Raw genomic sequence first — 15,490 nt, forward strand, 5'->3', positions numbered from 1 at the left:
TTGCAGGTGTAGGTCTCCTCCGCCTTGCGAAAGCAGTAGTTGCATCCTCATGTCTCGGCAACGCATTGTCCATCTATACATTAGCCATATCTCTTTGCATCCTCAGCTCCGGCCCTGGCAACTGCCACATCCAGTTCCCATCCACCATCATCACCTCATCGCTTATCTGAAAGACCGGACCCACGACAAGAGCTTCAGCAAGCATGGCCAGCGCGTCGTCTGCCGACCTGAAATGATCCTCAGCGACTCGAAGGTCGTGCTTCCGAGTCTCCCGATGGCGCTTGTTCAGTCGATGAGTACGCAAGCCGACTTCATACTCAATTCGCGACTCTTGGATCTCTTCTCGGAGAGCTCTGAGCTCGGTGAGGAGCGTGGCGTAAGTCGGGTTCTTAAAACAGTGCTCCTGTTGCTCAGAGCTGAGGTAGCGGGTGTGCAGGTAAGGTGGCGAGCCTTCAACCAGTTCTACACGTGGGTTCATAGTGCCAGTGAATAGTCTACCGCGATGTGGTGTTGGGTTGTGTGGAGTGAGAAAGACATCAAAGGGCTGTACATCCAGATAGTACAGTAAATATAGATCACTGCGATATCCCATCGTCCCCGATCGATATGCAGCGTAACAGCAAACACTTCGTAGGCGTGTCTTCACTCCAACACGTCATGGCGTACGCTATGTGATCTATGACTGATGGTGTAGGTAATGCATCTAAGCAGGAACTGTGTTCATACGAATCACAAGCCCGACATACTTGCTTCAGTCCCTTCCACGCCTACCAGCATCATGCACGGCCCTCCTGGTCTCGTACAGCAGGTCATCCGCCTCTCGCTCCTGCAGCGCTGTAAAATTCATGCCCGGTAGTACTGCAAGTATGCTCCTCAGATGTTTCAGAACACTCCGAGGCGTTGCTATTAGTCGTTCTATACTGGTGATGTCATCCTCCTCTTGGTTGTGCGCTGAAAGTGCAAACTCCACAGGTTCTTCCACGTCGACCCCTTCGCCTGCTACAGCCACCGTCCTCCTCGTCGAGCGTCTAACATCCGACTGGTTCTGCGAAAGTCGAGCAGCCTTCACGAGTTTCATGTCAGTCCCCTCGCGTTGCTTACGGCCTTGACCAGGTGCTGGCGTGGCCTCGATCACGCTCGTTGTTGTCTCTGCAGCACTCGAGTCCTCCACGTCCGAAGCTTTTCGCTTTAGTGACCGCTGCCGCCAGTCTCGTGAAGTGCCTGGAACAGGTGTCGGGGTCACAGACTTTGTTGGCCTGCCACGGTGGCGATTGCCTGATGGTCTCGTAGCGCTGGTTACGGGGATCTCCACGACAGGGGAGGGCGCCTTCACAGGCTCGTTCGGCTGCGGCGGTGAAGAAGGTGGCTGACTAGAAGCAACAACTATCTCGTCCTCAATGTCAGTGTCCTCTTCTGGCTGGCTGCTCACCCAGGTCTTGAAAAACCCCGTGATGGCCCCTAGAGGAGACTTCGACTGCTGTTTTCGCTTCTTGGACGCAGAACCTTTGTTAGAAGACCGCTTGCGCTTCTTGTTGGTGCGCTCGCTGGTGGCTGCGAGGACATCCTTTTCATGCGAGGCTTCCAATTCGTCCGATGGTGGCGCCTCGACGAAAGAGTCTTCAACACGAGTGATATCGGCAACGGTAAAATGGCCGTCGTCAAGAATAATGGGTTCTTGCGTGTGATAGCTCATAAGCGATGAATGCTCGGCTTCTGTGTTGACAAACGTTGTGCCAATCGTGGTCTCGTCCACTCTTTTTGGCTCCGTCACATCATCCGCGGCCTGATCAGCTTCAAACAGGAGCTGTTGACCGGGAAGTAGAGTATCAGACGGCAAGTCGGAATCGATGGGATTGTCAGCAGGTTCCAAGTCTGCAGGTGCCGAATTTGGGACAGCCTGGATGTCGTCTTCGGCACCGCTCTCTAGGTCTTGCTCTCCCATTTTCGATGCCGTCATATCTAGGTGCTCATCGGCCGATCCCGGTGGTGAAGATGGTGGGTCTAGATCAGCCTCCGCATTCAGTTCATATGCCACGATCACAGACTGTGTGTATACAGTGTCTTTGTTCGAAGAAGGTGTAGGCGAGGAAGGCAGATCATCACTCAGGAGGCCATCGCTGTTTGGAAGGCGCTCCGGTGTACCAGTAAGCACCTCGCGGCTCCTAGTCGCGAAGTCCAGTCTTTGAGGAGCGCCGTCATTTGTAGTCCTCGCGATTGTTATGGGGCTTGAAGACATGTTCGAAAACATCTGAGCGGTCTCAAGCTGCCTTGTTTTGATCTCTTGTTGACGATTGGTGAGCTGCGAGACGGCCACGCCTGTAGTATCAGCCTGCTCTACAGGCGCAAACACAATCTGCGAGTCGTCATGTCGAAGTCGAGCCTTTGGCGTTGGATTCGGGGTCTTGGAGACTCGGGCGCCCGAGCCAGAAAGCGCTCGTGTCGGTTCGAGAGAGGTAATCGATGTTGGCCACGTGGGTTGTGGCACAGGTCCGATCGCAGGAAAGGAGCCTGTACTTTGGTCTGGCTGTGATTCGTAGAACGGTTGCAGCGGGAATGTGGTCACATCCGGAGTCAGCTCAGGGAATGTTGGGAGGAACAGTTCGGCCTCTGCACGCCTGGCATCAAGCACTTGCGCGACCCGATCGGGGTATCGGAGCTCCTCCTGCATGCCGAAAGTCTGGTTCCAGAAATCTATCGTCTTGTTGACAACAGCTTTGTGAGGGCAAGAGAACAAGGCCACTAGCAGAGGCTCGAGGACCTGTATCAAAGTGCTGTCATGGGAGGGCACGGCACAAATCAGGCCGATGAGTTCTCGAGCGGTGTCCGGGAGCTATAACGAGTCAGCTATAGGATCACGTCGTGCGAATCCTGCGACTTACCATATTGATAACTTCCTTGCTGTCCCCCGTCTTCCTATCAATGTCCACAAGCCAGCGGCAGAAACCATCTTGCACCTTGCCGATGGCAGCTGCAAGCAATGGCAGAGGGCATCGCTTCAGGAACGACAAGGCTTCGCTAATCATGTTATGCGTATCGAGGAATGGTACATCTTGGCAAAGAGTATCGTAGCCATAGATGAGGGCATCTGCAAGGATTGCATAGAAGTGCTCGTAGGGATCAAAGCTTGTCGCCTTGTGTGGCGCGGGACCGACGCCCCACAAAGACTTTTTCGCTTGGTCGAGCTCCTGCCTACTACGTGGCCATGGCGCGGAGACCAGAAGCCGCGAAGTCAAGCGCAGCCGTGCAGCTGCTGGGATGGCACTTAGGTGCTCAGGCAGAATTCTCGCCAATGGCTCGAGGACTGCAGAGACAATACCAGCAGCACCTGCCGTAGTACGTGCAATAGGTATCATAGCATCATACAACTGTTCAATGCTGGCCTCGATGCAGAAGGCGAAGCCGGCATGATGAAAGCCTTCTGTTAGTATCGTCAGGCCGTGACGCAGCTCCAAGCCAACAGTCTGCGAGCTGTCGTTGGTCATATGCGGGAGCTGCAGGGTGTCGGTCGCGCAGCTACTAATGGATTGCCACAGAAATGCATTTCGGGCCCGATCAGCGTTCGTGGCAAAGTCCTTGCTCCAATTCTGCATTGATCGTGCAAGAAGCTCGATTTTTGTCTGAGGTTGCGACCGAGAAGAGACCGACAGCTCCAGCAACGCCGCTGCAAGATCGCGCAGCTGCTCGTCATGGTCGATTCGCAGTCCAGAGTCGTAGAGCGCTCCGAACAAAACCAAGAGTGGTGACTGAGGGGTGGCATGGTGCTTGCTGTGGCGATGAGATGGCGTTGATGCGACCTTTATCTCGTCCTCGCGCGTTCGAAGCAAGATGTCCTCACTGAACGCACTAGGCCCAATGCTTTCGACCATCACCTTGACGACGGCAGTGTATTGCGGAAGATCAAAGCGCAACTCACTCGCATTGACCTCAGCCGGTGGCTGGGACCATGGGAACCGGCACAGGTTGACCAAAAGGGCAATGGCTTCTTTGAGATCTGGTGATGTCTTGATCTCCTGCCGCCCAGCTTCGGCCACCGAAAGCATAAGCGCATGCCAAGTGCTATTGATGGCGGCACTATTGTATCCCGAGCTCCAGTAGGATGCGCGTAATACTGGTTCCATGAGTTGCAGGATCTTTCCGAGCCTGGTACGTACCCACTTGGGATCCAGCTTTGGAAGATCCTTTGGTAGGATGGGCGATGCCTCCATTGCGGCATCCACATTCCACGTACCTGAACTAGTTGTGCATACCCCATGGACGATGCTGCAGGCTAATCGTTGGCCTTTGTCCTTCCGTGCTATCATGTAGCCCAGCATTGGTGTGACCACGTCGTCCCAAGCGGTGTCCAGTTCCTGGTATGTCAGGCCAGGTCGCAAGACGTAATGTAGGACGTTATAGAAGGATTCGAGCGCATATTGGTGGATCTGTTTCGCATGCACATACTTACCACGCCTGTCTAGACCCGATTCGATCGGCACCTTCAGCATCCTTAACATACTGGACGAGGTGCTAGCATCTGGCATGACTGCAAAAACAAATTTATTCCAGGCTAGATAGCCTTGATACCTGATCAGTATGTCACTCGCGTTGAGACACCGTTGAACGATGCCAAGCCACACCTTCAGCCTGGCCCATTTGTCGATAGGTGAGCGCTTGCTACGGAACAGAAGAGTGATGGAGGACCAGATTTGAGGGACATAAGCGCCGAGCTCCTTGTCGGACACCATCTGTCGTAGTTGTGCTTCGACGTAGTCGTAGAATGTTTGGCCGGCCTCCACTTCAACCGCGAAGAGCTCGATTACACACTTGGCTGCTAATGGCTGCGTGCCCAAAATGAGCCCTGCCTTCGTGCATGTCTCTATCGCTCGGATCCTGACGTCTTTGATGGTGCTGAGCATACCGTGTATAACATGCTCGAGCCATTCGCGCATACGCTGATGCATCACAGCGGGTACACGCTCTAGCAGCCGCTGGTAAACGATAAGTCTTGTGGTGACGACATTATTACCAGTGCATCTCTCCTCCACAGTGAGCAGAGCAGTGAGGATTCGGTCACCGCGGCTTGTTGTCATCGCCGGTGTCCGAAATCGTTGGTGCGCTAACAGGTACATATGATTCTTGATCAGCGCTTTCGGCATATCCGCTTGTTCGATGACCGCGAGTGAGCGATCCAGCAAGAATGTCTGGAAGTCGTCATCCAGACCGGCAGATAACGTCGCGTCAGACATGATATTGGCAGTGAGCTTGAATGCTTGAGTGGCCATGTTGACATCAAGTGCTCCATTATCACCCTTCCATGCGAGGTCGCGGGTGATGAATTGTAACAACACGCTCATCTTCGCCACCATGGCACGCACGTCCGGCACTGTTTCATAAGCCTGTAGTGCGCCATTGAGTGCCAGGTAGGCGTCCAGGCGACTGCTCACAGAAGGGCCGGCAAGCTGTTGAATCACAGATTGCAGCATCTTCGCAAAGCTTCCAGGTACCTGCGGAGAAAAGTAGGCCACTCGTATTTCGAGATCGTCTGGCGTAAGTGGCGGCGGATGGCTCGACTGCTTCAGAATCGATCTGGTAGGTCTCGCATCTCTATCTGATGGTGCCTTCTTCCTCAGCTGAGCCGAGGGCGAACTCAGCTGCCCGGTCCGTGCTATAGGATGGTATGTCGGAGTCGGCGTAAAGTCTACTTTCTTCGTAGCGTTTCCGCTCGCCGAACACTCCTTGGGAGCCGGAGATGTGATGGGAGTAGATGACCGGAACGAGGTCTTATGCGGGAGCACGACCTTTAGAGCGCGGTCAATCTCGTTGCTGTCATCCAAGAAGCTAATCGCGTCGTCTACATCCTTTGAAACGTCTCGCGGAGGCGTGGGTGGTCTTTCCGGGAGGTTGTCGAACACAGACGACGATGAGAAGACCATCGCTCGCTATCAGACAGTCAGAACGCTTTTAGGTCGCTCAAACGCAGAAAAGGACAGTCAATGAAGTGAGTGGCATATTGACCGGAAGTGAAATCTGTAGCAGTCGCGTGGAGTGACGCGAACTTTGGACGCGCTTGCCGGCCACTTTACGCTAGCGTCCAGCGGAACGGCACGCTCGTGCCGATTCCTAGCCGAGAGCTTCCATACTCACTTTCATCGCCATCCAGTTCAGCGTCCCAGCTAGAGGCGTCCTCTGGAGAGGCTCACATCTGCAACAGCGTCACGATGATGTCTGCACAGCCTCAAGGTACCGGGGCGACTGCCAATGTTGGAGCGGGTATATTATACACTCCTTTCATGTGACCTTGCTCGTAAGGCTGATCAATACAGGTACGGCAGAAGTAGATCGGCTGCTCCTTGAGCTAGAGCGCAATCTTGAGAGCGCCAGGATATCGCTGAAGCGTTCGTGCATCAATGGAGTCAGACAGCAGCACCTCGCTAATAAATGCTAGAACAAGAAGCGCTACTGGGCCGCACCAAAGCTCTTGGAAGAGACCCAAACAATGCGGCACCCATATTCGCTTCCAGGGTAGCTAATCTTATCATATCCCGTGCACAGCATCGCTGACGTGACACTCAGGGTATTGGTATACTGTCGAAATATGGACTGGACTCGGCATCCTCCACGACCTCCCAGGAAGCTTTACGATGTCTAGCCAATGCCTTTCTCCTGAACGAGCCATCACGGCAGGTATTCGTCGACCTCGGATATGCTACGAAAGCTGTGGACCGACTCAAAAACGACAACGTGGACGACGAATTTCTCATCAGTCGCATCCTCTTCCTCATGACCTATAACACTCAGCTAGACTTTCAGACGCTTGTCGACAATCACCAGCTTGCAGATAGCATTATCCAGCACATATCTCGACATGCCAAGTCATTCGCCAAAGGTAGCCAATTCAAAGCTCCGGCGCCGCCAATGCAAGATGCGGCCATGACAGAGACCCTCAAGCTCTTGTTCAACATCACGTACTACCTTCCCGACCTCATCGACACTTTCACTCCAGCCATCGATCCGCTGATCAGCCTGGTCATGCATCATCCTTTGGCTACGCCACCGCTTCAAGCACCCATCACATACATACTAAATGCACTCATGAACATGAACCTGCAGGGAGCCGAAAAGAAGACGCCGATGGGCCGTGAAGCCAGGACAAGTCCGCTCTTCCCATACGCCAATCCCGAGTCTGTGGTTGATAGACTGATCTCGATCTTCGATAGCGCCATCAAGAACCACCCTGAGCCAGAGCTGGACCAGGCAGCAGTTCCATTATGCACACTGATACGCAGAGCGTACGAGTTGGCCAATCCTCAGATGCAATCATGGATGCGCTGGATCTTGCTGCCTAGGGAGAAGGACCGCGATAAACCACTTGGTCAAGGAGAGATGCTGTCGTCGCGACTACTACGCTTGTCATGCTCACCGACATTACCGACGCTTCGAGAGAACATCTCAAGCTTGCTTTTCGAGCTTAGCGACAAGAGTGCAAACACATTCGTTCGAAACATCGGCTATGGTTTCGCATCTGGCTTCCTCATGAGCCATAACATAGCAATGCCCGCCAATCCAGCTGAAGCCCACAGTCTTGGAAGCGAAGACGACACAAGCAGCGGTACTGAGGTCAACCCTGTCACCGGACAAAAGGTCAGCGCGGAGACTGTCCAGGAGGGCTCCGGTATGGACGACATGACTGAAGAGGAGAAAGAACGTGAGGCTGAGAGGTTATTCGTTTTGTTTGAAAGATTACGGGCTACAGGGGTTGTCGACGTAGAGAATCCGGTGCAACAGGCTGTGGACGAGGGCAGGTTCGAGGAGCTACCCGACTAAGTCACTAACTCGCGAAGCTGAGACGAAATATGGACTGCGAGGACATACATGGAACTACTACCTCCATATCTGATCACCTTGTAGCCCAATTGCGAACCTCTCTGATTGGACGGGAGTCCTACACCCAAGGCTAGAAGCCCGATCATAATATTATGCCTTTAGCCTTTGTCATGCGGCCATCAACCTCCGGACTAGATCCACGAGCGATCATCAAGCCACCCTGGCTTACTTTGGGAAATGCTTGCGAGCCTTCTGGCAAACCACCTCAATGTCCGCTTCTGCAATGGCACCCACGATACGGACAGGCTCCCGATTAATGTCCCTCGTCATGACCTCTGTGATGTGCGCTACCATCGTTGTACGCATAGCGTTTCCCCGCATCTGGCCGTCGTTGGCGTCAAGCCAGTCGATCGAAATGACCTTGTTCGTCGAACTCTGGCTCGGAAATGTGTCTGCGCTTATGCCCTTCGGACACAAGGAGAAGTACTCTCTATGGTGACGCGGGGGCACTTTCTGCAATCCCGTATCGCCGTTGGTGTAAATCGGGACTTCCCAGATAGTCTTGCTTGTACTACCGACAATCAGCCAGTAACGACCTTTTTTAAGGCTCCGAGTACCATCCGGATTCTTGATGATGCGCGAGTCGCTATCCGGGATCGACTTGCTCCTGCAAGGTCGAATATCCCAGTGCCATATTATCGTTCCTTGGATCAGGTTGGCGTGGAGCACACCGTTTGTTGTACGAGGACCAGGATGGTACGTGCCGCGAGTCTTCGTGGTGCGTAGAGTGTTCGCTCCGGCCCATCGAGCCGCTAGTGCCTTGGGATCTTAAGGCGTTCTCCAATTGATACTTGTCTCCCAGATGCTGCCCGTTGCTGGACGATTACAGTCTGGCTTCCTGTCGAAGATTTTCGACTGTTGACGTACTCTTCTCCTCTGGGGAGGCCATAGCCAAGGACTTTGGTTGCCCCCACTTATTGCTTGCTGTACTTGTGACTCGGCAGCTGATGCTTCGACGCCGGAGTTGTTCAGGCCCTCAAGTTTTTGCAGTACGTCAGAGTCTTCGACGTCGTCTTCGGACTGCTCCAGTATGGAGAAGTCTTTATAAACCGGATGGACGCTTCTACTCTTGGCCTTGTTCCTGCTGCCAGTGGCCGATGCAGCAGCCTTGGTTGCTTTCTTGCTTGAGAGATTGAACATGCTTGATCTGCTTCGAGACCTGAGATGAAGTTTGGTGTAATTGGATTTTTGATTTTGATTTGCGATGACAAAGTCAGGAGGGCGATCATTATATATTAGAAAGTGTACGGGACTGGAAGTTTACAGCATGTACTGGAGTTCAAATGGTGCCTGGAGTGGTCCATCGAACAATAATATTGTTCCCTGAGAAGCGACGCAGTGAATAACACGCTTCGTATTCCAGAGTGACTAGCACGCTGCGACAGTCAGACTGCCGCAGGGTTGAAGGGAAACATTCACTGGAGCTCTCTGGGCGCTCAAGCACGACAAAAGAGATCGACCAGGCGGAGCAGCATACCAAGCAAACAATGCCATTGTGACCGGACGTGTGACGGTGTTTTGCAACACACGTTTGTCGCTTGGCACCATCTAAATACCGGTTCGTCGCTCATTCGAAATCTGTTTCGACGAGTGACATACTCTGGATATCATGTCCACGCATTTCATTCGGCTTATTGTTCGGAATCAACGATCGATCCCAGCAAAATACGAGAATGCCCGATGCCGTGAATCCGACCACAAAAGTTACCATGCCTTTTACCAAGCTCCGTGGTTGTGCTCGAAAGGTGGCGCGAAAATGTGGCTTTTTGTCGCTATGCAGGAGGAGCCCCAGGCCTGCCCTATCAATCGTGGAGCCTGTAGCTGGTGAGCAGTACCAACAACCAACGTTCGGGAGGTCTAAACTCAGATCGAGTGACTTTGATGAGCATTCTCGTCAGGGCGCGAGTTCAGTATCGAAAAGTCCCCCCGGAGGCGAAGCTCTTGGGCACTTCGAGGAATCGGCCATTGCTGCAAGCAGAATTGCAAAGTCTCTCCCGACTTGGATCGGTGGTGAGGAATTCGAAGGACTCTGCACAAACAATGATCCGCGAATCTTTCTCACCTGCAATGGCACCGAAACATGCCTCGCCTTTCTCCCAGATGCCTATCTAGCCACCGCCCTGCAGGAAGCTGTGATAGAAAACCGGGAGGTTGAAAGAGCGCGGAAGTTCTGGGTAGAGAAGCTGGCTGCACTGTTTGACATCCACGAGGATTTAGATGCGCAAATCGAAGCACTGGAACAAAGACTGGCCGATCGACGCAACACGCATGGAAACGCAAAACTCGAGACTTTACCTGACCAACGCTGTGTGCTCGAGACATTATTCAAGAAACGGCAGCGGCTCGAGACAGTGCAAGCAGAATGTCGTGAGAGCCTAAACGAGCTCTACAAGTATCAGAGGGAGGGCATACAGAAGATTATCTGTGGGTTCGAGCAAATGTTCATCGACAGCCACGTTCTAAGGGAGGAAGATGACGAGATGAGGTCTGCGATGGTCAACGAAGATCCTTACAGCATTCTCCAGAACTATTCATCGGAGCTTGGCAGTATTCTAGCATTGCCTGGCGACAGCCCTGCAATCGATCATGCGCGCTGCATAAGACGTACCTCAGCTTATTGTGACCTTCGGAACACAGGCAACAATGAAACCGAATCCATACAACTCCGCCTCGCAGCGGAGCAGGCGCTGATTGACGACTACTTCTCCGCCCGCAGACGCCTGGATTCCATGGAGAACACTTTCGACTCGCGCGACCAACGCTTTGAGGACGAGGTGGAGGAGCGACATCGCAAGCTACAGGCCGGTTTGGAAGTTGAGTCACAGCTTGCGTTCGATATGCGTCAATTACAAGAATATAGGGGAATGACGCAGCAGGTCATTGAGTCAGAACAAATCCTCGAAGCTGTGAAAGCCGCTGCACTAGCGGCGGGTGTACAGATTGTGGCCTCTGAGATCTCATCTGGCTTCGTAGATGATGTGCATGGTGGATATGCGTCGAGTTCCGGAGGGGAGTATCTGGAAAGCGTGGACAGGTCAGCTATCGAACGGTGGATGGCCAAGAAGCCTATAGACCCAACGGGAAAGCCAGATGAGGTTGAAATTGACGATTGGGACGCACGGTCAGTCGACCTCTGTGACAGCGCGAGTCTGGTCGCAGAAGGTTCGAAGAGGCGAAGGATCGACCGATGGAAAATACAATGTGCTGATCAGATGCAGGTGTGGTAGATACAGCAATGGGTTCGGCAAGGAAAATTTCTAATTATCTTGTATGTCAATCATGATAGATCGATTACCGCTTGGTGGATAAGGTCAGCATTGGACACTTCCGTGGCCAATGGACTCACTATCTAAGTCGACTGATCGCGCATCCACGCGTTTCTTTATTCTTCGGCCGTATTGTGGCAGCGTGATGGCTCCGTGAAAGGTCAGAGGTCGTAATCGAGATGAAGAACATTGAGCTCCGAAGATGACTTGACACTTTCGGCCAACCGTAACTAGCGCGACGAATTGGCGAAGCAAGCACCACATATCTTGCTCAGCCGGGATGTCTCTGATCTTTACGATCCATACACTAGAAATGCTCGCCAAAGCATCACGCTAGATGTGGTGGTGTCAGACTTGTGACTCACGGATGTCTTCAATACAACATCGAGGGCACTGTAGCACTTTCAATCGCAAGCATATAAAGAGGTTGCTCACGCGCCCACTCAAGGTAAGGTTTGCATTCATTGTTCCATCTCTCTCGCATAAGGTACTAGTATCCTTTTTCACACTACTCATCATGGCGACTACCGCACTGGAACAGCCCTTCCACGACGCTATAGCATCCGACATGATCAATGGCGTGGTAATGGAAGGGCGTTCTGTCTCTGGCGGATCCTACTCCGGCTACATCGGACAACAGACTGCACCCGATAGTACGGCTCAGCCTCTCTCCCCAGCATCCATATCATACATGGCTTCAGCGACTAAGTTGCTTGCCACAATTGCTGCTCTCCAACTCGTTGACCGTGGTCTCCTCTCCTTGGACGAAGATCTCCGGCCTGCTCTGCCCAAGTTGACTGCCCTTGGCGTGCTCCACACATGTGACAGCGATACCGGCGCCAAGACAACGCCGTTCACAGGTCCTCTCACCCTTCGACAAATGCTCACGCATACCGCTGGCATGGACTATTCTTTCTTCAATCCATCGAGGAACAAATAACGATCTATCCACCCACCACCTGTGCCCGCACCCAACCAGATGGAACGCTTTCTTATGCCTGCCAGTTACCAGCCAGGTGAAGGCTGGATGTATGGCCATGGTATGGACTTCGCGGCCTATGTTATCGAGCAGAAGACAGGCCAAAGGCTTGACGAGTACCTCCGAAAGAATGTCTTTGCACCCGTTGACGTCAGCAGAGATGAGATGTCCTTCTTCCCAATACGGGAAGGTCTTGGTGACCGCATGCCGGATCTTAGTCCGCAAGACCCCGAAGGTCTAGGTCTTGCTGCGGTGGGTGGCTTCAATTCCTATGACGGAGGTGATGTGTGCTACGGTGGGCATGGTGCGTATGTGACTGCACGTGCATATGTAGCTGTGCTCAAAAGTTTGATGAAGAACGATGAGAAGATTCTGAGTCGAGCGATGGTTGAGGAGATGTTCAAGCCGCAACTTCAGGGCAAAGCGTACGAGTCTCTGCAGGCAGCATTTTCTGGACCTGGAGGACTAGCGTTCGGATGCGGTACTTCCGGCGAAGATCGCAATATGGGTCTCGGTGGGTTAGTCACTGGGGAGGATGGGGATGGAGGGTTGGGGAAAGGGTCGCTGATTTGGGGTGGCGGACACAACACTGTCTGGGTAGGCTAAGGACGATACTCGGCATTTGGGAGAATGTCTAACAGCTTCTCAGTTCATTGATCGCATGAACGGCATTTGTGGCATCGCATCTCCGCAGCTGTGTATCCCCAGCAATGTCAAGGCCGCCATGGAGTTGAAGTCAGCTTTCCGAACACATCTTCGACATGTCCTAGCGCACGCATGAGACTCCATATATAGATTGAGCGGATACCCGGTATGGTCCCTCCTAATCACCTCCATGCAAACTGCTACACACACTCATGAAGACTTCTACATGTTGAGATCTGTGCATCGTATTACACAATTATCTAACGACGACAAGCTTGAGGCATGCTCTCGATCGTACTGACCTCAAACATTCAACGCGCTTCCAGACTTGCCAATGCAGTGGACCTGGAAACCAAGAGCCATCAGCTTCGCCGGCTCAACCACATTCCTGCCATCAAATAGTAGCCTTGGCCGTCGCATACAGCTCGCTATTCGTGGCCAATCAATGCCCGCTTTGCCATCCTGCTGAGGCGTCATCTCGACTTCGGACACTGGGCTCTTGACTGATTGCTCTCCGCCGCTTTCGTCACTTGAGCCATCCTCGGCCGCCCAGCTGCGCTCGCTAGAACCTCTGGAATCCTCAGATGTACGCCGAGGTGTAGATGCGAGTGGAGCATCCAAGATTTCTTTCGTCAGGATATCTGTGACAGTACTTGGCAACCTGTCTGTCTTGAACTCATCCCACTCGGTCAATATGACCACGGCAGACGCACCTACGCATGCTGAAAACGGATCTTTGTGTATGGATACTCTTTCGGCCAATGCTTCTGGGCTATGGTGTTGTGTGAGATCACTCATGATCTGCTCTGGACGAACTTCTGGATCATACACGGCCACGTGCGCATTTTCTGCGATTAGTTGGCCAGCCACGTTGATGGCAGCACTCTCGCGGGTATCGCCGGTGTCCTTCTTGTATGCCCACCCTAGAATTGCAATTCTTTTGTGATCCAAGGTGTTGTACAAGCATTGAGTGATTCGTTTCGCAAAACGAGCTTTTGAGTACTCGTTAATGTCGACAATCCGTCTCCAGTACGAAGCAACTTCGTGGAGGTTATGGCTTTCTGCAATGTATACAAGGCCCAGTATGTCTTTCTTGAAACAGGAGCCTCCAAAACCAGCAGAAGCTTTCACTATGCGTGGATACTGATCAGCACTCCTGCATTGGTCAATTGTGCTGCAGTGGAGTACTCACGCATCTTCGAACCTATTCTAGTATCTTGGCCAACGGCATGTGCGACCTCGTCGATATCTGCGCCGGTGACCTCGCATATTGCACTCAAGGAATTAATGCTGCTGATCCCTGTGCACAGCAAATCAATCGTTATGTTCTGGGCTCCTGCTTGGAATCTGGCACTTACGTTGTGCTAACATACAGTTGGCTGCAAGCTTCGACAGTTCGGAGGACCAGCAATTGACTGTCAGAATCCGCTCACGTGGTACCCAGGCGGCGTATACGTCCGCGAGTCGATCGGCAGCCTGCAAAGCGCGCCAGTCTCTGTTCGACCCAATGAGGATACGATCTGGGCTGAGGAGATCCCGAATGGCGGTACCTTCGGCCAGAAATTCTGGATTCGATAGGATCTCGAAATTCACGCCAGGCGCCTGAGCAACAGAAGCGAATATGTGTCGCAACGTCTGCGCCGTGCCACATGGTACAGTCGATTTCTCTACAACGATCTTGTCTGAAGTTGACACCTCGGCAATTCGGCGGGCAGCAGCCTCGACATATGCAAGGTCTGACGCACTGCCGGCTCCTTGTCCTACCGATTTGGTTGGGGTGTTGACTGCGATGAAGATGAGATCTGCGGATGCAATAGCGCAGTCGATATTGGTTGAGAAGAAGAGGTTTGGGAGACGGCTTTGGCGACCAGCACATTCGTTGTCCCGTGCGAATTGGACTACCTCTCGCAGACCAGGCTCGAATATTGGAAGCTGATCTGACTTCCACGAATTGATTCTAGTCTGGTTGAGGTCGACAACGGTGACTTTAATATCGGGATTCTTGCATGCTATCACTGCCTGCGGGCTCGCGTTAGCAATGATTTGTGATCTAGGCAGAAGGGATGGATTCTAGACATACACATGTAGGTCCGCCCACGTACCCTGCACCAATGCAACAAATGCTCCTCACAGGCACTGGTGTAGATCGCATAACATCAAGAGAGAATGGCTGTAACCAGTATTACTTGAGATAAGATCGACGCGTATGGAACAAGTGTAGCAAACTCGACGAGTGCAGTTCAGCTGGCCTACAAACGACTCTAATGTAACAGACTGTCGACTAGACGACGCTCGGCCTTACCGATATTCCTTTCAAGAAATAGGCGTATCGCCACCCGACCCTTGACGAGATTGCAAGCATTCTTGGTAGCAAGATCTAGCAAGCGCCGTGTGAACCGTCTCGGCGCGTTCAGGGCGCAGGATTCGTGAGAAGTACGTCCATATAGGGTTCCACGCCAAGAGTACTGTACCCGCATTCGAGCGCGGTTTGAGCGGGAAGGATAGCGCTGAGTCAATTCATGCTGTGCCTCCATTACTGTAGACATCAAGCGCGGATGACGTAGCTGTTGCGGCTCACATGGCATCTTATGCTTTCCCGGTGTCAAGGTCGGGCGGCGAGGGCGCCGTCTAGCATGAACTTCCTTCCCCACTGTCGCGTGCCCATGCATCCTCCGGTAGCACGCTTCGTAGAACGACTGGCTGTCATAGGTTTTTCAGACCGCGGAGCACATCTCAA

At 52.8% G+C, this 15,490-nt stretch overlaps 7 protein-coding genes across 7 annotated transcripts; 4 read left to right on the forward strand and 3 right to left on the reverse strand.

Annotated features, from left to right (window-relative positions):
• Positions 1-73: 73 nt before the first annotated feature.
• Positions 74-478, reverse strand: LTS14_008853 (uncharacterized protein; the record flags this gene model as incomplete). The annotated part of the gene is made up of 1 exon (XM_064841538.1): positions 74-478. One exon carries the CDS (start codon positions 476-478, stop codon positions 74-76), a length of 405 nt encoding a protein of 134 aa, XP_064691029.1.
• A 273-nt stretch (positions 479-751) lies between these two features.
• LTS14_008854 (uncharacterized protein) lies at positions 752-5,912 on the reverse strand (the record flags this gene model as incomplete). Its single annotated transcript, XM_064841539.1, has 2 exons — positions 752-2,830; positions 2,880-5,912. 2 exons carry the CDS (start codon positions 5,910-5,912, stop codon positions 752-754), a joined length of 5,112 nt encoding a protein of 1,703 aa, XP_064691030.1.
• A 505-nt stretch (positions 5,913-6,417) lies between these two features.
• On the forward strand, positions 6,418-7,803 carry LTS14_008855 (uncharacterized protein; the record flags this gene model as incomplete). The annotated part of the gene is made up of 2 exons (XM_064841540.1): positions 6,418-6,501; positions 6,553-7,803. The coding sequence occupies 2 exons, from the start codon at positions 6,418-6,420 to the stop codon at positions 7,801-7,803; spliced, it is 1,335 nt and encodes a 444-aa protein (XP_064691031.1).
• A 1,733-nt stretch (positions 7,804-9,536) lies between these two features.
• LTS14_008856 (uncharacterized protein) lies at positions 9,537-11,090 on the forward strand (the record flags this gene model as incomplete). Its single annotated transcript, XM_064841541.1, has 2 exons — positions 9,537-10,876; positions 10,898-11,090. 2 exons carry the CDS (start codon positions 9,537-9,539, stop codon positions 11,088-11,090), a joined length of 1,533 nt encoding a protein of 510 aa, XP_064691032.1.
• A 556-nt stretch (positions 11,091-11,646) lies between these two features.
• Positions 11,647-12,069, forward strand: LTS14_008857 (uncharacterized protein; the record flags this gene model as incomplete). Its single annotated transcript, XM_064841542.1, has 1 exon — positions 11,647-12,069. The coding sequence occupies one exon, from the start codon at positions 11,647-11,649 to the stop codon at positions 12,067-12,069; it is 423 nt and encodes a 140-aa protein (XP_064691033.1).
• Positions 12,070-12,123: 54 nt separating this feature from the next.
• Positions 12,124-12,889, forward strand: LTS14_008858 (uncharacterized protein; the record flags this gene model as incomplete). Its single annotated transcript, XM_064841543.1, has 2 exons — positions 12,124-12,705; positions 12,758-12,889. 2 exons carry the CDS (start codon positions 12,124-12,126, stop codon positions 12,887-12,889), a joined length of 714 nt encoding a protein of 237 aa, XP_064691034.1.
• Positions 12,890-13,056: 167 nt separating this feature from the next.
• On the reverse strand, positions 13,057-15,115 carry LTS14_008859 (uncharacterized protein; the record flags this gene model as incomplete). Its single annotated transcript, XM_064841544.1, has 4 exons — positions 13,057-13,883; positions 13,946-14,053; positions 14,112-14,772; positions 15,056-15,115. 4 exons carry the CDS (start codon positions 15,113-15,115, stop codon positions 13,057-13,059), a joined length of 1,656 nt encoding a protein of 551 aa, XP_064691035.1.
• Positions 15,116-15,490: the final 375 nt, after the last annotated feature.

The sequence above is a fragment of the Recurvomyces mirabilis genome (assembly GCF_035927965.1).
Source record: "Recurvomyces mirabilis strain CCFEE 5264 chromosome Unknown scaffold_27, whole genome shotgun sequence".
Taxonomy (NCBI): Eukaryota; Fungi; Ascomycota; class Dothideomycetes; order Mycosphaerellales; family Teratosphaeriaceae; genus Recurvomyces; species Recurvomyces mirabilis.